Here is a 22,397-nt window from a genome sequence, read left to right as displayed (position 1 = left end):
TCTGTCACTGTTTCCATTGTTTCCCCATATATTTGCCATGAAGTGATGGGACCAGATGCCATGGTCTTTGTTTTTTGAATATTGAGTTTTAAGCCAACTTTTTCACTCCCCTCTTTCACTTTCATCAAGAGGCTCTTAGTTTTTCTTTGCTTTCTGCCATAGGGTGATGTCATCTGTGTATCTGAGGTTATTGATATTTCTCCTGGCAATCTCGATTCCAGCTTGTACTTCATCCAGGCTGGCATTTCGCATGATGTACTCTGCATATAAGTTAAATAAACTGGGCGACAATAGATAGCCTTGATGAACTCCTTTTCCTATTTGGAACCAGTCTGTTGTTCCATATCTAGTTCTAACTGTTGCTTCCTGACCTGCATACAGATTTCTCAGGAGGCAGGTCAGGTGGTCTGGTATTCCCATCTCTTTAAGAATTTTCCATTTTGTTATGATCCACACAGTCAAAGGCTTTGGCATAGTCAATAAAGCAGAAGTAAATGTTTTTCTAGAACTCTCTTGCTTTTCCTGTGATCCAACGGATGTTAGCAATTTGATCTCTGGTTCCTCTGCTTTTTCTAAATCCAGCTTGAATATCTGGAAGTTCACGGTTCAGGTACTGTTGAAGCCTGGCTTAGAATTTTGAGCATTACTCAGAATTACATTTTACAATATAATACATAAAAAAATTTTTTTTTTTAATTTTTGAAGTATAGTTGATTTACACTTAGGTTAATTTCTGCTGTATAGTTATAAATATATATTCTCAGTTATATGTTCATTTTCATGTTATTTTCTATTGTTTTATCATGATATATTGAATATAGTTTCCTATACTATTCAATAGGACCTTGTTGCTTCAGATCAGATCAGATCAGTTGCTCAGTCGTGTCCGAGTCTTTGTGACCCCATGAATCGCAGCACACCAGGCCTCCCTGTCCATCACCAACTCCCGGAGTTCACCCAGACTCACGTCCATTGAATCAGTGATGCCATCCAGTCATCTCCTCCTCTGTCATCCCCTTCTCCTCTTGCCCCCAATCCCTCCCAGCATCAGAGTCTTTTCCAATGAGTCAACTCTTCGCATGAGGTGGCCAAAGTACTGGAGTTTCAGCTTTAGCATCATTCCTTCCAAAGAAATCCCAGGGCTGATCTCCTTCAGAATGGACTGGTTGGATCTCCTTGCAGTCCAAGGGACTCTCAAGAGTCTTCTCCAACACCACAGTTCAAAAGCATCAATGCTTCGGCGCTTAGCCTTCTTCACAGTTGCTTATCTATTTATTTAAGTATAGATGTTGAATGTCTTTTCACATGCCTATTGGCCATCTGTATGTCTTTAAAGAAGTAACTATTTAGGTCTCTTTCCCATTTTTTGATTGGGTGTTTGTTTTTTTTTTAATATGGAGTTATATGAGCTGTATGTATATTTTAGATATTAATCCGTTGTCAGTTGCATCATTTGCAAATATTTTCTCCCATTCTGTAGGTTGTCTTTTCTTTTTCTTGATGGTTTCCTTTGATGTGCAAAAGTTTGTAAGTTTGTTTAGGTCCCATTTGTTTATTTTTGCTTTTCTTTCTTTTTCCTTGGGAAATTGATCTAAGAAAATACTACTATGATTTATGTCCAAGAAGGTTTTGCCTGTATTTTCTTCCAGGATTTTATGTTTTCATGTTTTATATTTAAGTCTTTAAGACATTTTGAGTTTATTTTGTATATGGTATGAGGGAATATTATAATTTCATTGATTTATATGAGGCTGTCCAGCTTTCCCAACACTACCTGCTGAAGAGACCATCTTTTTCCCATTCTTGCTTCCTTTGTTGTAGATTAATTGATTGTAGCTGTGTGGATTTATTTCTGGGTTCTTGCTTCTGTTTCATTCATCTATATGTCTGTGTTTTTTCTTCCCCCAAGTACTATGCTGTTCTGATTACTGTAGCTTTGCAGTGTTGTCTGAGTTCTGGGAGAATTTTTCTCCAGCTCTGTTCTTTTCCCTGAGGATTGCTTTTACGGGGGTCCCTTGTTGTTCCATATAAATGTTAGGATTATTTGTTATAGTTCTGTGGTAAATGTCTTGGGTAATTTGATAAGGATTACATTAAGTTTGTCAATTCTTTTGGGTAGTATGCTGATTTTAACAATATTAATTCTTCGAATCCAAGAGCATGAGATCAGTTTGTTCTTTGTATCTATGAATCTGTTTCTGTTTTGTCTGTTCATTTGTTTAGTTTTATAGATTCCACATATAAGTGAAATCATGCAGATACTGGTTTTCTCTGACTGACTTATTTCACTTAGTATAATACCCTCTAGGTCCATGTTGTCTCAAATGGCAAGATTTGATTCTTTTTTTTTTGTGACTGAGTAGTATTCAACTGTGTGTGTTTGTGTGTAAAACATCTACTTTATTCAGTCATCTATCAGTGGACATCTAGGTTGCCTTCATATCTTGGGTATTGTAAATAGTGCTGTGATGAATATAGGGGTACCTATATCTTTTTAAATTAGTGTTTTCATTTTCTTTGAGTAAATAACTTAATTAGAATTGCTGGATTGTGTAGCAGTTTGAGTTTTAGTTTTTTGAGGAACTTCATAACTTTTTCATACTGCCTGCAGCAATTTACATTCCCATCATTAGTGCACGTGCTTTTCTCCACATCTTCACTAGCACTTATTTTTTGTCCTTTTGGTAACAGCCATTCTGATGGGTATGAAGTAATAGCTCATTATGGTTTGCTTTGCATTTCCCCAGTGATTGGAGAAGTTAAGTGTCTTTTCATGTGCTTGTTGGGCATCTGTGTGTTACCTTTGGGAAAATGTATATTCTCATCTTCTGCTCATCTTCTAATCAGGTTGTCTGTATTTTGATATTGAGTTATATGAGTCTTTTTTATATAATTTGGATTTTAACCCCTTATCAGGCATGTAATTTGCAAATATTTTCTCCCATTTAGTAGATTGTCTTTTAATTTTTTTTTTGATGGTTTCCTTTGCTGTGCAGAAGCTTTTTAGTTTGTTATAGTTCCACTTTTTAAATTTTTGCTTTTGTTGCCTTGGGGTGTTAAAGTTTAAAAAATCATCACCAAGACTAATGTCAAGGAGCTTACTACCTGTTTTCTTCTAGATGTTTATGGTTTCATTTAAGTCTTTCATCCATTTTCAGTTTATATTTGCATATGGTGTGAGAAAGTAGTCTGATTCTTTTACATGTGGCTGTCCAGTATTCCCAATACCATTTATTGAAGAGGACTTTTTTCTGCCATTGTGTATTGTTGTTTTCCTTTGTCTTAGATTAATGAAGCATATGAATGTGAGTTTATTTCTGGGCTCTTTATTCTGTTCCATTGATCTGTTTTTGTGCCAGTACCATACTGGTTTGATTACTATAGCTTTGTAGTATAGTTTGAAATAAGAGAGCTTGAAACTTCCAGCTTTGTTCTTCATTCTCAATAATCTCTCTGGATATTTGGGGTCTTTTGTGATTTCATACAAATTTTAGAATTATTTGTTTCCTTTATGCAAAAAATGCTATGGTATTTTGATAGAGATTACATTGACTGCAGATTGCTTTCAGTAGTATTTTAATAATATTGAGTCTTCCAGTTCAGTTGTCTTCTTTAGTTTCTTTTGTCATGTTTTCAGAGTACAGGTCTTTCACCTTCTTGGTTAAATTTATTCCTAGGTATATTGTTCTTTTTGATGCAGTTGTAAATGAGATTTTCTTCATTTCTCTTTTTGATAGTTTATTATTAGTGTACAAAAATGCAAAAAAAAAAAGAAAAGAAAACTGGAAAAACGCAAATATTTGGAGGTTAAACAGTGTGCTACTAAACAATCAAGAAGTCAGTGAAGATATCAAAGAGAAAGTTTTTTTAAGAACCTTGAGACAAATAAAAATGAGAACACAACTTTCCAGAATCTGTAGACACAGCAAAAGCAGTTCTAAGAGGGAAGTTCATAGTTATAGAGGCCTACCTCAAGAAATAAGAAAAATCTCAAATAAAAAAATCTTATTTTATATTTTAGGGAACTAGGAAAAAAAGAACTAACAAAACCCAAAGTAGTAGAATGTAGGAAATAAATAAGGATGAGAACAGAAATAAATGAAAGAGATTTTAAAAGCAATAGAAAAAAGATTAATGAAACTAAATGTTGGTTCTTTGAAATGATAAACAAATTTGACAATGTGCAGCCAGACTCATCAAGAAAAGAGAACCCAAATAAATAAAATTGGAAATGAAGAGGAAAAATTGCAATCAATACCATAGTAATACAAAAGAGCATAAGAGGATACTATGAACAATTATATGTCAACAAATTGGACAACCTAAAGGAAATGGATAAATTTCTATAAACATACAATCTTCTAAGACCAAATCACAAAGAAATAGGAAATCTGAATAGATCAATTGCTAGTAATGAAGTTGAATCATTAATTAAAAAAAAAACACTCCTAGCAAACTCTAGTTCCAGCTGGCTTAACAGATGAATTCTACCAAACATTTAGAGAAGCATTAATTCCTGTCCCTCTCAAATTATTCCAAAAAATTGAAGAGAAAGGAACATTGGCTAGCATTAACCTAATACCAAATCCAGACAAAGACACTACAAAAAGAGAAAGGGGTGCGTATAGGCCAGTATCCCTGATGAACTCCTCAAATAAAACAGACAGCAAGCACTTGCTGTTAGTCTTAGCAATGTTTTTTTAAAATATATCTCCTCAGGCAAGGGCAACAGAAGCAAAAATAAACAAATGAGACTACATTAAACTAAAAAGTTAATGCACAGCAAAACCATCAGCAAAATGAAAAGGCAACTATGGAATGGGAGAAAATATTTGCAAATGATATATCTGATAAGTGGTTGATATCTAAATATTTAAAGAACTCGTACAACTAAACAGCAAACAAAACAAAAAGCTCTATTTAAAAATGGACAGGAGACCTGAATAAACATTTTTCTAAAGAAGACATACGGATGGCTAACAAGCATATGAAAAGATGCTTAACATCACAAATTATCAGGGAAATCAAAATTACAATAATTTACTGTCTTACACACACACACTAGGTGGTTAAAATTACAAAGACAATAACAAGGGTTGGTGAAGATGTGGAGAAAAGGAAACTGTCATGCACTGGTGATGGTAATATAAAGTAGTACAGCTGCTATGAGAAATAGCATGAAGATTCCTCAAAAAACTAAAAATAGAACCACAATACAATCCAGCAGTACCACTTCTGGGTATTTATCTGAACAAAATGTAAACCCTAATTTGAGAAGATATATGTTGACTTACAATATTGTGTTCATTTTGGGTATATAGTGTATTCAATTTTCTTCTTGTAATTGATTTCTTGTTTTATACTGTTGTTGGTTGTGGTTGAAAATGATGTTTGGTATGATTTTAATCTTCTTAAATTTATTGAGACTTGTTTTCTGACCTAACGTGTGATCTATCTTATAGAATGGTCCATGTGCATTTGAAAAGAATGAGTGTTCTGCTGTTTCTGACTGGAATGTCCTATATATATTTATATTGAGTCCATCTGGTCTAATGTGCCATTTAAGGCTGATGTTTCTTTATTGATTTTTCTGTCTGGATCATCTGTCCTTTGATATAAGTGGAGTATAAAAGTCTCCTACTATTCTTGTATTGCTGTCTATTTCTTCCTTTATTTACGTTAATATTTGCTTTATATATTTTGGTGGTCCTGTGTTGGGTGCATGGGCTTCCCAGGTGGCTCATTGGTAAGGAATCCACCTGCCAATGCAGGAGACTCAGAAATGGGTTCAATCCCTGGTTTGGGAAGATCCCTGGAGGGGGAAATGGCAACCCACTCCCATATTCTTGCCCGGATAATCCCATGGACAGAGAAGCCTGGTGGGCTACTGTCCATGGGGTCATGAAGTGTCACACGACTGTGCGACTGAGTGTGCACACACCATGTTGGTGCTTAAATGTTTACAAAATGTTGTATCCTCTTATAGGATTGAACCTTTTATTGTTATAATACCCTTCTTTGCGTTTTGTTAATAGTTTTTGTTTTAAAGTTTAATTTGTCTGAATATTGCTGCTGCTGCTGCTGCTGCTAAGTCGCATCAGTCGTGTCCGACTCTGTGCAACCCCAGAGACGGCAGCCCACCAGGCTCCCCCGTCCCTGGGATTCTCCAGGCAAGAACACTGGAGTGGGTTGCCATTTCCTTCTCCAATGCATGAAAGTGAAAAGTGAAAGTGAAGTCGCTCAGTCGAGTCCAACTCTTAGCGATCCCATGGACTACAGCCTACCAGGCTCCTCCGTCCATGGGATTTTCCAGGCAAGAGTACTGGAGTGGGGTGCCATTGCCTTAGCCTAGCTTTTTTGTTTCTGTTTTCATGGTATATCTTTTTCATCTCTTCACTTCAATCAGTGTCTTTAGGTTTGAAGTGAGTGTCTTGTAGGTGGCATATGTATTTGCATTTCTTTTGTATATTTACTTTTTTTCCTTTGTGCTTACTGTGAGATTCACATATAACATTCTCTGTACATAGCAATCTCTTTTAAGTTGATAGTAACTTAATTTTGAACACATTCATTTTGACTCCATGTTTGATATTTTTGCTGACATATTTTACATCTTTTTATTTTATGTATCCCTTGACTAATTATTACATTTTTAAAGTTTTTGTACTGCTTTTGTCTTTTACCATTTGTACTTGCTTTATAAATGACTGATTTACTACCTTTATCATTTATTTACCTTTTCCACTGAGATTTTTACGTTTATATGCTTTCTTATTAATTAGTGCTTTTCTTTTTAACTTAGAGAAGTCCCTTTAGCATTTTTTATAGCGTTTTAGTGGTAATAAACTTTTTAGCTTTATTTATTTGTAAAACTCTTAATCTGTCCTTCAATTTTGAACGATAAGTTTGCTGGGTAGAGAATTCTTGGTTGGCAGTTTTTTCCTCTATGCACTTTGAATATGTCGTACCACTCCTTTCCTGGCCTGTGAAGTTTCTGCTGAAAATCTGCTCATAGCATTATTGGCTTTCCCTGGTACAAAATAAGTTGCTGTTCTCTTTCTGCTTTTAAGATTCTCCTTTTATCCTTAACTTTTACCATTATAATGTGGCTGGTATGTTTTCCTTTGGGTCCATCTTACTTGGAATTCTCTGGGCTTCTTAGACCTGGGTATCTGTGTCCTTTCCCCAATTATGGAAATTTTCAGACATTATTCAAATAACTGTTTGGTCCTTTCTCTCTGTCTTCTCCTTCTGAGATCACTATAATTGAAACAGTATTCTGCTTGATATTGTCCTGTCTTCTTTTATTTTTTCATATTGCCACTCTGTTTGGATGTTTTCCATTGCTTTGTCTTCTGGATTCATGTTTCTATTTTAAAGCCATTCTGCTCTTGAACCCCTCTAGTGTATTTTTCAGTTGTTCCACCTTCTGTTTGGTACTTTCTTATATTTTCTGTCTTTTTTTGAAATTCTCATTTTGCTCATCCATTTTTCTCCTGAGATCATAGGATCTTTATGATCATTGTTTTGAACTCTTTATCAGATAGGTTGCTTATCTCTGTTTAATTAAGGTTTTGGGGGAGGGATTTGCTTTGTTCTTTGGTTTGGAACATATTCCTGTGTCTCCTCCTTTTGCCTGTTTGTCTGTATGTATTAGCTACAATGGCTGCCTCTGTCTTAAGGAGTGATCTTATATAGGAGCTGTACCATGTGGCTCAGAAACGCACTCTCCCCTGGTCACCAATGTCAGGTACTCGATGGGAGTCCTTTGTGTGGGCTGTGTGCCTACCAGCTGTGAAAGGACTGAGGCTGCTGTGTGGGGAGGGTTGGGCTCAGGGCCTTGCGTGGCCTGATTGTGACTTGGCCATTGTGCAGGGAGGGCAGAACTTAAATTGCTTACCTACCCCAGTTGTGGCTCAATGTCTGCATGGTGTAGGTAAGGATTAGTTAAAGTTTTGTATTTGTGAGGGGTGGGTGGAATTCAAGGCACTTGCCTGGCCCTTTTGTGGGTCAACTGCTGCATGGGTATGGTGGGGCTGGGGGGTTTGCCTAGCCATCTTGTGCCTTGACTGCTGTGCACCAGGGCAGGACTCAGGGTGCTCACCCATCCTGGCTCTTTTTGGAGTATCTCCTGGTTTATTCTTGATATACCTGTGTTGTTGAGAGCCTACTGAGACCTGTCAGTGTTTCAAGGGGAGGAACCTCATTTAACACCTAATTTCAGGCTGACGGGGTGCTAAACCCTCAGTCAGCAGCTTTTAAAATATGCAGCTAAATGCAGTTTTGGGTCTGGATCTTGTTCTGATGGGTGGGGCCATGCTCAGTAAATCTTTAATCCAGTTTTCTGTTGATGGGCAGGGGTGTGTTCCCTCCCTGTTGTTTGAGCTGAGGCCAAACTATAAAGTGAAAAGTGAAGTCGCTCAGTCATGTCCGACTCTTTGCAATCCCATGGACTGTAGTCTACCAGGCTTCTCTGTCCATGGGATTTTCCAGGCAAGAGTACTGGAGTGGGTTGCTGTTTCCTTCTCCAGGGGATCTTCCTGACCCAGGGATCAAACCCAAGTCTCCTGCATTGTAGGCAGATGCTTTACCCTCTGAACCACCAGGGGCCAAACTATAGTGGAGGTAATGAAGATAATGGCAACCTCCTTCAAGAGGTCCCATGCATGCACTGCTGCACTCAGTGCCCCCCACCCTTCAGCAGTTCACCGCTGATCCATGCCTCTGCTGGAGACTCCTGGACACTCACAGGCAAGTCTGGGTCAGTCTCTTGTGGGGACACTGCTTCTTTCTCCTGGATCAATCTCTCCCATCAGGAAGCTTCCGTAAGCCTCTTACCCTTATCCATCAGAGGGCAGACAGAATGAAAACCACAATCAAAGAAAAGTAACCCCACATTGATTACATGGACCACAGCCTTATCTAACTCAGTGAAACTAAGCCATGCCATGTAGGGCCACCCAAGACAGATGGGTCATGGTGGAGAGTTCTGACAAAACGAGGTACACTGGAGAAGGGAATGGCAAACCACTTCAGTATTCTTGCCTTGAGAACCCCATGAACAGTATGAAAAGGCAAAAAGATAAGACACTGAAAGATGAACTCCCCAGGTCAGTAGGTGCCCCATATGCCACTGGAGATCAGTGGAGAAACAACTCCAGAAAGAATGAAGAGATGGAGCCAAAGCAAAAACACCCAGTTATAGATGTGACTGGTGATGGAAGTAAAGTCCAATGCTATAAAGAGCAATATTGCATAGGAACCTAGAATGTTAGGTCCATGAATCAAAGCAAACTGGAAGTGGTCAAACAGGAGATGGCAGGAGTGAACATTGACATTTTAGGAATCGGTGAACTAAAATGGACTGAAATGGGTGAATTTAACTCAGATGACTGTTATATCTACTACTATGGGCAATAATCGCTTAGAAGAAATGGAGGAGCCATCATTGTCAACAAAATAGTCCAAAATGCAGTTCTTGGATGCAGTCTCAAAAACAACAGAATATCTGTTCATTTCCAAGGCAAATCATTCAATATCATAGTAATCCAAGTCTATGCCCTGACCAGTAATGCTGAAGAAGCTGAAGTTGAATGGGTCTGTGAAGACCTACAAGACCTTCTAGAACTAACACCCCCAAAAGATGTCCTTTTCATTATAGGGGACTGGAATGCAAAAGGAGGAAGTCAAGAGATACCTGGAGTAACAGGCAAATTTGGCCTTGAGGTACAAAATGAAGCAGATCAAAGGCTAACAGTTTTGCCAAAAGAACACACTGGTCATAGCAAACACCCTCTTCCAACAACACAAGAAAGACTCTACACATGGACATCACCAGGTGGTTGATACCGAAATCAGATTGATTATATTCTTTATAGCCAAAGATGGGGAATCTCTATACAGTCAGCAAAAACAAGACCAGAAGCTGACTGTGGCTCAGATCATGAACTCCATATTGCCAAATTCAGACTTAAATTGAAGAAAGTGAGGAAAACCACTAGATCATTCAGGTATGACCTAAATCAAGTCCGTTACGATTATACAGTGAAAGTGACACGTAGATTCAAGGGTTTAGATCTGATAGAGTGCCTAAAGAACTATGGATGGAAGTTCATGACATTGTACAGGAGGCAGTGATCAAGACCATCCCCAAGAAAAAGAAATGCAAAAAAACAAAATGGTTGTCTGAGGAGGCCTTGCAAATAAGTGAGAAAAGAAGAGAAGCTAAAGGCAAAGGAGAAAAGGATGAATGCCTCTTTGAATGTAGAGTTCCAACGAATAGCAAGGAGAGACAAGAAAGCCTTCCTCAGTGATCAATGTAAAGAAATGGAGGAAAACACTAGAATAGGAACAATTAGAGATCTCTTCAAGAAAATTAGAGGTACCAGGGAAGCATTTCATGCAAAGATGGGCTCAATGAAGGACAGAAATGGTATGGACTAACAGAAGCAGAAGATATTAAGAAGAGGTGGCAAGAATACACAGAAGAATTATCCAAAAAAGATCTTCATGACCCAGATAACCATGATGGTGTGATCACTCACCTAGAGTCAGACATCCTGGAATATGAAGTCAAGTGGGCCTTAGAAAGCATCACTACGAGCAAAGCTAGTGGAGGTAATGGAATTCCAGTTGATCTATTTCAAATCCTAAAAGATGTTGCTGTGAAAGTGCTGCACTCAGTATGCCAGCAAATTTGGAAAACTCAGCAATATCTCCAGAACTGGAAAAGGTCAGTTTTCTTTCCAATCCCAAAGAAAGGCAATGCCAAAGAATGTTCAAACTACTGCACAATTGCACTCATCTCGCATGCTAGCAAAGTAATGCTCAAAATCCTCCAAGCCAGGCTTCAACAATACATGAACTGTGAACTTCCAGATGTTCAAGCTGAATTTAGAAAAGGCAGAGGAACCAGAAATCAAATTGCCAGCATCCATTGAAAAAGCAAGAGACTTCCAGAAAAACATCTACTTCTGCTTTATTGATTATGCCAAAGCCTTTGACTGTGTGGATCACAACAAACTGTGAAAAATTTTTAAAGAGATGGAAATGCTAGACCACCTGATCTGCCTCCTGAGAAATCTGTATGCTGGTTGAGAAGCAACAGTTAGAACTGGATATGGAACAACAGACTGGTTCCAAATTGGGAAAGGAGTACATCAAGGCTGTATACTGTCACCCTGCTTATTTAACTTATATGCAGAGTACATCATGAGAAATGCCAGCCCAGATGAAGCACAAGCTGGAATCAAGATTGAGGGAATCAGTAACCTCAGATGCACAGATGACACGACCTTTATGGCAGAAAGCAAAGAAGTAAAGAGCCTCTGGATGAAAGTGAAAGAGGAAAGTGAAAAAGTTGGCTTAAAACTTAACATTCAGAAAACTAAGATCATGGCATCTGGTCCCATCACTTCATGGCAAATAGATGGGGAAACAATGGAAAGTGACAGACTTTATTCTTTTAGGCTCCAAAATCACTGCAGATGGTGACTGCAGCCATGAAATTAAAAGACGCTTGCTCCTTGGAAGAAAAGTTATGGCCAACCTAGACAGCATATTAAAAAGCAGAGACATCACGTTGCCAACAAAGGTCAAAGCTATGGTTTTTCCAGTAGTCATGCATGGATGTGAGAGTCAGACTATAAAGATAGTGAGTGCTGAAGAATTGATGCTTTTGAACTGTGGCTTTGGAGAAGACTCTTGAGAGTCCCTTGGACTGCAAGGACATCCAACCAGTCAATCCTAAAGGAAATCAGGCCTGAATATTCATTGGAAGGACTGATGCTGAAGCTGATTCTCCAAAACTTTGGCCACCTGGTGCGAAGAGCTGACTCATTTGAAAAGACCCTGATGCTGGGAAAGATTGAAGGCAGAAGGAGAAGGGGATGACAGAGAATGAGATGGTTGGATGGCATCACTGACTTGATGGACGTGTATTTGAGCAAGCTCCGGGAGTTGGTGATGGACAGGGAAGCCTGGTGTGCTGCAGTCCATGGGGTTGCAAAGAGTCCATCATAACTGAGCGACTGAACTGATGCAGTTTTGTAGGGCCATAGTCAGTAACTGCTGGACTCCAGACCAGGAGGTTTGATGGTGTCCCCTGGATGACAGTTACAAAAAATGGGGCTCTTGACAGTGTCTAAGCTCCATCATGGGAAGTCTTGCTGAACTGTAGTGAGGCTACAGGAGTGCTCAGGGATGGTGTCTCCCTGCCTAATTGCCATGGGAGTGCCTCCTTTGCCTGTATATTTGAGGGTTACTAAAGCCTGTCCCTTGGGATGAAACTCTAGTTAAGTAAATAGGCCTTTTTACAGGAAGACAGGGTAGTGTTTCAGTCTCCTCTCTATGTAGTACTCTGGTGGTGGTGGCCTGTGAAGAACTGTGTGCGTGTGTGTTAGTTGCTCAGTCATGTCCGACTCTTTGTGACCCCATGAACTGTAGCCCACGAGGCTTCTCTGTTCATGGAATTCTCCAGGCAAGAATACTAGAGTGGATTTGCATTCCTTTCTCCAGAGGATCTTCTTGACCCAGGGATCAAACCCTGGTCTCCTGCATTGCAAGCAGATTCTTTACCATTTGAGCTACAGGGATGTGTCTAGTAATATTTATTTCCTTGAAGCCTGTTTTTGTGTTTTATTGTTATATAATTTAACCCTATACATATTTTAAATTCCACAAGGTGTTATTTTTTAAATAGTCAGTGTTATCCTTTGTGATGCCCTTCAATCTTTCCTGTATTACTTTATTTCCCTCTGGGATCATTTTAACTTCTTTCTGAACAATTCCTTTACTGTTTCTTTTGTGCTATTTGCTGGTGATAAATTCACTCAGTTCTTGTTTAATACATTTTATTTTGTCTTTATTAAAAATTGGAATAATTGCATCCTTATAGAAAAGTTGTAAATATAATACAAATAATTTTTTTCTGAGCTGTTTGAGAGTAAGTTACCAACATGATGCCCCATACTCTTGAATAATTGTGCAGTTCCTACATTCTCTTATCAGACTACTGTGAAAATGTAAGTGTTTGTCAATCGTATCTGACTCTTTCTGACCCCATTGACTGTAGCCACCGGGCTCCTCTGTCCATGGAATTCTCCAGGCAAAAATACTGGAGTAGGTTGCTCTTTTCTTCTCCAGGGGAATCTTCCTGACCTAGGAATTGAACCCAGGTCTCTTGCTTTGCAGGCAGATTCTTTACTGACTGAGCCACCGACCAAACAACAGCAGCAACATAATGTTGTTCACTAATCACATGGTATACTATGATCACATTTCTTTTTTCTCTAAATTTTATTTTCTTGGAGTAAATACTACCTCTCCCCTTTTTATTTCCTTTGCACGTACTGAGTTGTTGTTTGGGGTTCTTTAGTCACTAAGTCGTGACCGACTCTTTGTGACCCCATGGACTGTAGCCCACCAGGCTCCTCTGTCCATGGGATTTCCCAGACAAGAATTCTGAAGTGGGTTGCCATTTCCTTCTCCAGGGGATATTCCTGGTCCAGGATTGAACCCATGTCTTCAGCATTGTAGATGAATTTTTTTACCACTGAGCCACCTGGGAATCCCATACTGACTGATATTTATTTTAATTTTTTACTCATATCTGTCAAGTACCTAGCAGCAAATTTTTCATGAATATAAATGTAAGAAAATACATCATTTTCTTCTTTCCTTCTTTTTTCTGGAGACTTTTCTCTCTCAGTTTTCTCTTGGCTGCAGTCTTCTTTCTTTTCTAGACTTGATGCAGAATTGTCTGTTTGGAACTCCCTAATGCTGCCTTTCTGCTTTGGATCCCCTAACTTCTGAATCTTTATTTAGTTTAATCCCTTGTTTTGCTGAAGCATGGGCTTCCCTCATAGCTCAGTTGGTAAAGAATCTGCCTGCAACACAGGAGGCCTCGGTTTGATTCCTGGGTTGGGAAGATCCACTAGAGAAGGGATAGGCTACCCATTCCAGTATTCTTGGGCTTCCCTTGTGGCTCAGCTGTTAAAGAATCCACAATGTGGGAGACCTGGGTTCGATCCCTGGGTTGGGAAGATCCCCTGGAGAAGGGAAAGGCTACCTACTCCAGTATTCTGGCCTGGAGAATTCCATGGACTATACAGTCCATGGGATCACAAAGAGTCAGACACGAACGGGCGACTTTCACTTTCATTTTGCTGAAGCATAGTTTCTAGTATGAAAGCATACTTTCAAAGAAAAGTATGAGTAGTTTATAAAGTTTTTGAATGCTTACATGTCTGATCATCTTTATCTTTTCATTTATTGATATTATATAGAATTGTAGAATGGAATAATCCCTTGCCTCCTGTCCCACCAAACGTTAGAAACATTGCTCTGCTCCCGTCTAACGTCCAGTGTTGCTGTTGAGAAGCTTAATGTCACTGTGGATTATTTTCCTCTGAATGTAAACATTTTTTTCTCTCTGAAAGTTTTCAGATTTGAATCCTGACTCTACCATCTCATGACTGTATACCTCTGGCCTCACTGGTTAACCTCTCTGTGCATCAATGTTCTCATTGGAATGAAAATAATAATAGCTACCTCTCTCAGTAGCATAATTATGAAGATTAAATGATTACTAGATTAGTACTCTGTAGGTACTATATAATGTGTTAGCTATTACTAATTATCCCTAGTATTCTAAAACTTCATTATGTGTCCTGGTTTATTCCTTTTCCTTGAGTCTTGTTTCCTTCCAGTCTGAGAAGAAAAAAAATTTTAAATAGATATAACATTATTTCCTATCTTTTGTTTTCTTCATTCTTTCTCTCTGGAATTTTTATTATATGGTTGTTGGACCCTCTGAATTGTCCTCTGATTTTCCTGTATTTTTTTCCTTTTATTTTCCTTATCTTTATCTTTTTTTATTAGGAGATTTTCTCCATCTTTTAATGCTTTTGTTCTCAAATTAAAAGTCATGATATTTACATTTCTGGGAGTTATTTATGTTTTTCTATTACTCATTCTTCATAGCATTCTTTCATTTTTTTAATGGGTGTATTATCTTCTCTTCTCCCCCAAGGAAATTAATTATAGTAATTTTGAAATTTTCCTCCATTTCCTTTGCTTTTTATGTTCCCTTCCTGTTGGATCCTTTTTGTTTGGTTGGTTTTCTATTTTTTGTTTTAATCTTCCAATTTTCCATTTGATGCTTTCCTCCAAATGGCTGGTGATCTTCTGTGTCTGTTTATACTTGAAAGTGGGGCACTAAAGAGCTGAGTAGATGTTCCCTGTGTTTGAGTATGGCTTTTTAGCTGGTGACCTTCATACTAAGGTGATCAGGTGATGAGCCTTCCTTTTTACTAGGTGACCCTCAAGTGTTATTAAGTGGTAATCTTTTCTCTAGGGTTGTTTTATTTTTTTTCAGAGAAAAAAATCTACCATCTCTCTGTAGAATGTATGTTGCCTCTCTGTGCTCCCAGAGCAGGAAGTGAAGAATGCTGAGGTCCCTATGGTTTAGTATTTTAGACTGTCACTTAATCCCTCAACTTTTATATTCATCACTCAGCTGGGTATATTAGAGTACATGTATTTATTTGAGTTTTCTAATATAAGTCTTTATTTTCTTGTATGTAGATGGTTAGTTCCTGGTGGCTCAGATGGTAAAGAATCTGCCTGCAGTGTGGGAGACCTGGGTTTGATCCCTGGATTGGGAACATCCCCTGGAGGAGGACATGGCAACCCACTCCAGTATTCTTGCCTTGGGAATCCCCATGGACAGAGGAGCCTGGCAGGCTGCAGTTCATGGGGTTGCAAAGAGTCAGACATGACTGAGTGACTGAACACAGTAAGGGCTAAAAGTTCAACTACAGGGATTTAAGATTGAGTAGGAGGGAACAGAATGGAATTATCATCACATGCGCATTTAACTTCGGTTCAATGATACGTATTTGTGCATGTGTACTTTTTATTTCATACTGTGCATTGCTGTGTGCCACACTGTATTGTACACTTATACATGTTACTAAACATGGTTGTGTACACAGAATTATGCACAACACCCTTTAAGTAATTTAAAGACTTTATGAAGGTAATTTTTTTACTATATTTGATTTTCATATTAAGACCTGACTTTAGAACCTATCCCCTACATAATATGTACCTCCATCATGGTCAGCATGGACCACATAGGTACAGACTGCTGTGTGCTGGGTCTGATTTGACATGTGTGGTGGCAGAGACTTGCAGAAAAAGTTCTAGGGCTGGGGGGAAGGAGTCATCTTGTTCTCTTTCTGTTCTTACTTTACAACTGCTAGCTTTATGATGGAAGAAATTACTTGATTTTTGTCCTCCAGGTTTTTCCTTTGTAAATTCTGAAACCCATTAATTTAGCACATAGGAAAAATTATATAAAATATTTGACCTCTTAAAAAGACATTTATGATTTGCCTTTTCGACAATCAAGCCTCTTCAGTGTATCTTTAGATGTCTTATTAAACTAGAACAGAAGACTTGCCTGTTCTAAAGTTATTGTTGAGTAAACTAATGAACTGCTTTAGAAATATAGCTATGGGATAGTAAATCCAGTTAGCTTAAATTAAAAACAAACAAACAAACTTGGTTTTCTCCTCACTGTATAAGAAATACATATTAGAAATTTTGGAAGATAAAAGTATAAAAAAAATAACCATTAAGTCTTTCATTCAGAGATAACTGTTAATATTTTGTTGTATTTTCTTCAAACTTCTTAAAGTACGTGTTTAAAATTATTTTAACAAAACTGAGATTAAATTTTATATCTAGTGTTATATGCTGTTTTTCCTTTACCATTATATAATAGTTATTTCTCTAAGTTATTAAATAACTTTCATTATCTTTATTTTGTATATTATCTCAATTGATATAATACCCCAAGTCATATAGGTAACCTAATGTGGAATTTTTTTGGTGTAGATTTTATATTATCCATTATGGAGGGACCTTAGTGTTTTGACAGTGCATCCTATTTTGTAGTATAAAAAAGAAAACTAAACTTTTCCCTTCTGATAGATGTTTAAATCAATGATTATTCTTAAAAAAAATCTGAAAGATTCTTGATATGGTACTTAGAACTTTGAAAGGCTTGTTGATAAGGCAGTGTCTCAGTAATTCATTTTCAGTTTATCTCTTTTTGCTGTTATGTCATCTTGGAAAAGCAATTTAAATCCTTTGGGTCTCAATTTTCCCATTTATAAAATGAGAATAAGCTAGATAATTTAAATCTCCATTGGCATTTTTATTTTTATTTGTCCTAAATTTACTTCTTCCTATCATATCATGTTTATATTTGTCAGTTTATCACTTAACATTGCTCAACTCAATTGTGTGTGTGTGTGTGTGTATGTAAAAATGCGTGTGTGTGTGTCTGTGTATATATAGAGAGAATCACACAGTATATAGTGTATATAGTAATTTTCTCCTGTCTGGGTGTACCACAGTTTATCCACTCATCTATTGAAGGACATCTTTGTTGTTTCCAAGTTTTGGCAATTATGGATAAAGCCACCAAAAACATTGTGTGCAAGTTTTTTTTATGGTATAAGATTTAAACTTATCTAAATAAACCAAATTTCCATTTACACACTGTTTTCCATTTATTTTTCATCTTCTAGTCTTTAAAAATGTTTAAACCTAGAAAAGTTAGAAAATATAATTCTCAAAGCCTGAACCAATAAATATGTATAATGAGGCTTTATAAAATTTGATTAATTTTAGGATGCTATCAGTTTTATACCATAATTTATGTGTCACTGAAGAACAAAGAAAACAACCCATGATAAAGAAAAAGGGACCCAATTAAAAAGCTAGGACACTGAAAGTCTACAACTTAGGTAAATATAAAATTAGAAGGGAAATAAACTTTCCCACAGAAAAGGACAGAAAAGAAGCTTCCACTTCTCAACCTTGGCACTGAGTGGAGGGAGTTAAAAAGAACTTCCCTGAGAATTTGAACTGTAAGCCAGTACTGATTCAGGTTTTCAGGCTGCATTCATGCTGCAGTATTGTACAAAACCGAAGAAGGCAATGGCACCCACCCCAGTACTCTTGCCTGGAAAATCCCGTGGACGGAGGAGCCTGGTGGGCTGCAGTCCATGGGGACGCTAAGAGTCAGGCACGACTGAGCGACTTCACTTTCACTTCTCACTTTCATGCATTGGAGAAGGAAATGGCAACCCACTCCAGTGTTCTTGCCTGAAGAGTCCCAGGCACGGGGGAGCCTGGTGGGCTGCTGTCTATGGCATCACACACAGTCAGACACGACTGAAGCGACTTAGCAGCAGCAGCAATGAGGGCTTATATTGCAAGTGGGTTTGCAAAAGTAGGTGCATTTTATAATTAAAGGACTGGGAGTTCCTTTCTAACATTTTGCCTTGGGGCACAGATTTGAATTTTAGTTAATGTACAACTAATAAACCTAAATGACTTAATTCTTGATTTTGAAAGAAACGATGAAGAGATGATAATGTTAGCTCTGTTATGTTGAATTAAAAATGATGCAAAGATACCTGCCTATTAGATACTGGACTTTTACAAGTGACATTAAATGAATATAAAATGATAACAATTTTGGCTTGTATTCCAACCATTGGCTGGAGGTGAAAGATGCCAGCTCCCTCTGTCTCTTTTTCATTTCCACATTTTTGCCCTTCTCTCTCCCATTTTTTTAGAATATAAATTAAATTTGAAAATAAAACGTAGGGGCACAATATGAATTTATAGGATCAAGTTTTCATCACATCTGGCTTTTTAAGTACTTGATTGTTTTTAAATGGTTCATTTTCACTGTTAGAAAATGTATTTCATATTAACTGTCTGATTGAAATATTTTAAATTTAACATTGTATCATATCCTAGGGCTACATATTTATTTTAGCCTTGTTTCAAGAGAATCTGTAAATGTAATATATAAGAATTTGATGAGCCTTCATTTGAATATCAACATTTGAGAGAATTTAGTTTTTGCTCCTAAAATTATCCTTCAACAAGTTATATTTAATTGATTGTGATTAATGATGTATAAATACTATTGATATTTTTTCAGCATTCTTTGTAACTCACATAAATTTTTCAGAATCTTTCTTATAAGCCCCAATTACCTATAGAAATGTTTATTTCTATAAAAACATTCTTCACTCAAAAATTTTTATTCACTTTGAAATTTAAATTGTTTTAATTTTTAAATAGACTGTTTAACAGAAAGACTTAAATGGCTTAGAATGAGTTAATTGACTTGTCAGTGAATCCCAAATTAACAGAGGTTATATAAAGGTTGTTGGTGTTCCCACAAAATTTCAGGTATTACTTATTTTACTTCCATATTATATAACATAACTTTAGAAGGTAATATGTAAAGTGTGGATTATTGCAGTATATACAAACACTGTTTTTGTATTGACTAGATTATTGCAGAAGTATATTTTTTAAAATGGAAGTCTTTGAAAAGACCAAACTTATTATTTTGGTCTTTTAAATAAAACTTGTTTATTTTAAAAAATAACTTTTCATTGCTTTTTGTCATCCTCTTTTCTCTGAGGTAAGGAGATTGGATATCTTTTGCCCACTTTTATAAATGAGGTATGGGGAGGGAGGTGGGAGAGGGGTTCAGGATGGGGAACATGTGTACACCCGTGGTGGATTCATGTTGATGTATGGCAAAACCAATACAATATTGTAAAGTAATTAGCCTCCAATTAAAATAAATAAATTTATGTTTTTTAAAAAAAGAAAAAAAAAATGAATACCTAAAAAAAAAAATAGATGAGGTAGAGTGATTTGTCAAAAGTCACATCAAAGTAAGTTGTAGAATTGAGATTAGAGTGGATATTTTTGACTTAGTTTAATTTTTTTTTTCTGCATTATGGTACTAAACAGTCATTCACAGTATTTTGCCATAATCAGTGATACCATTTTGTTTCACTGTCTATTACAGGAGATAAATCTTAACTCACTAGTAACTCTTCAAACAATGTGACCAGAAAACTTTACTTTGGGGGGCTTGGGGTAGGAATGATAATATACTTAATTTTTGGTGGTCTAATCCTAATGAGGAAGTAGATATTTAGCTGGAAATAAACTGTATAGTAAGCACTGGTCAACTTTTGTCTTTTAGCCAGAACAGGAAAGCAGTAGCACTGGGTAAATGTCACTGGGAGAAGCTAACAGGAGCAGTTCAGGGCTAGAACTTTAGATTTCATCGTGTGGTCCTGCTGTGCACTATTGCATCCAATAAGGGATTCTTCTGTACTTTCTGTTACAGATGCTGAAAATTTCTTCTAAGGAGAAATATCCCTTATTTACTTTTGTAAATGGTCATTCCAGAGACTATGATTTTACATCTACTACAACCAACGAAGAAGACCTTTTCTCAGAGGATGAAAAGAAAAGAATAAAAAGATTTAGCACAGAAGAGTTTGTCTTGCTGTAAAGAATAGCACATTTGTGCTTGATGAGAAGAAATCCTTTGAAGGTGGAAAAATGAAGAGAAACAAGTACATTCAAAACTGGTTTATTTTCACCAGTATCTTAATTTTATATGTTCTTTTAAACAAAAGAGCATTTGAAAATGTACACATTTTAAAGATATTTTTCTGAAAGAGAAATGATTTACTGAATCCTGATTTCTAATAAATATTAAGTGATTCTGACCACATTCCTATTTCCCTGAAGTTCTGCTAATGATAAATCTACCTTAACTGCAAATCTTCTAGTCTTCAAATTCTTGCACTGGGGCCCACTATTCTCCTGGAGGGTTTGTGGTATTGGGCCCCCCAAATGGCATCACCCAATAGTTTAAAAAGCTTCAGTTTATACTAATCACCAGAAGACCAGAGAATGAATCTTAAGTGCTGCCTAAGCCCCCTGATATTAATGCAACCAAAGGACACTTTTGGATATATCTTGATATATTAAATAGTAATTTTTAGCTGTGATATGATACAATTATATGAGAAGTTTGAGTTAAGGTAATACTTAACAGTACAATTCTATAACGGTTCTTTATTTTGCTTGCCTGTTAGCCTTCTCTGAGGAATAAAGGTAAAGTACTGGTTTCCCCACAGATTTAAAGGTTATATTATTAATAACAACTACATCTAATCAAAGCAGATAAAGGCAAAATTGTTTGTTTCCTATCTCGAAAATGAAATTTATGGGAACTTGACTTATTATACAGTTTTGAAATCTAAAGATAAGTACCAAGAAAGCTATCATTAGATGTTCTTCTATGTGATTTTCGCTATTTGTATAAATCAGTGTAGTGGTGTTTAGAACTGAGACCATCTATAAGGTAAATCTGCCTTAAGTGTATTATGTATTATTAAAGGCAAATTTGTAATAATAAAAATATGAGTTACTATTGAGTCAGGTTTACAAAGTAAGTACTTTAATAAAGATATAAGAACATAAAATACCTTTGTTTTGGTTTTAATGGGATTATTTTAATCCTTTCACTTGAAAAATCATTGTCTCAGATGAATCCTGTTTATTTATAATGAAGGCAAATATTGTTGCTTTGAAAGCAAAATATTAACTTATTTTATGAAGCTTCCATGTTTTAGTGTGAAAAAGTGACTCATAAAGACATAAAATTCTGTATCATTTAAACTCATTGATTTTTTTTTCTCCATCAGGAAGCCTGTTGTTAGGTTTAGAGTTGCATGCAAAACAGAAACAGAGAGTGGGCAGATAGATTGCTTTGGTATGCCCGATGAGAGAGATCAGGTTTGGCATTTCCCAGTGAAGATAGTTACTGAATTGAAAAAACAATCAAAAATCTAAAATTTTCCTTTATCCTAGATGAAATCTGGACAAGTTAAGTCTAGTACTGATTTTCCTAGTATGCAAAAGTAGTATAGGTACAAGAAGCCAGTGGTACACCCGATTTTATACAATGCAGCTTTATACACGATTTTTTACACTACAGTTCCTTCATCTAAAGTATTACAGTTGGTTATTCCTACATACCTGCAGTAGTCACAGGACTCTACCAATATAACAAACACATCAGATGAGAGCACCATATCTTCAAATGAATCAGAACTGATTGTAAGTGTCCTCTTACAATAACTATATACAAGCTTAGAATTAGAGAATAGCATTCTGTTATTGTCACAGCATATTTGGGGATCATTTTTAAGTAGGAATTGGAATGAGACAAAACTGCACCTGGACAAAGTTGAGGTGAGAGGAGGCAGAAACTTCTTTTCCATTGAATATATATTGAGGATACTCAGAATATTGCAGAGACAAGACAGATCTTAAAACACAATCATTCCCACGTCTGAGAATAAATGGTTAGGATCAGCAATTATCAGAATAATAAATGCATGAAAAGCATTCAGCCAATATGCATGAATGAATGCATGCGTTCTTGGCAGTTGAGAGATACACTGATGGATATATCTTACTTA

General features: G+C 36.7%; 1 protein-coding gene across 5 annotated transcripts in view; it reads left to right on the top strand.

Moving 5' to 3' along the window:
- ATG4C (autophagy related 4C cysteine peptidase) overlaps positions 1-21,398 on the top strand; it is a 100,275-nt gene extending 78,877 nt beyond the window's left edge. For all 5 annotated transcript variants that reach the window (XM_025288568.3, XM_025288567.3, XM_025288566.3 and 2 more), the window contains one exon: positions 20,246-21,398. In XM_025288568.3, the coding sequence (XP_025144353.1) occupies positions 20,246-20,413 (168 nt within the window). In that variant the 3' untranslated portion in view covers positions 20,414-21,398. The remainder of the gene's footprint in view (positions 1-20,245) is intronic.
- Positions 21,399-22,397: the final 999 nt, after the last annotated feature.

This window comes from Bubalus bubalis, chromosome 6 (assembly GCF_019923935.1).
Source record: "Bubalus bubalis isolate 160015118507 breed Murrah chromosome 6, NDDB_SH_1, whole genome shotgun sequence".
NCBI classification, from domain to species: domain Eukaryota; kingdom Metazoa; phylum Chordata; class Mammalia; order Artiodactyla; family Bovidae; genus Bubalus; species Bubalus bubalis.
The sequence above is the reverse complement of the archived record's forward strand: the minus strand, read 5'-3'. Positions and strand labels throughout refer to the sequence as shown.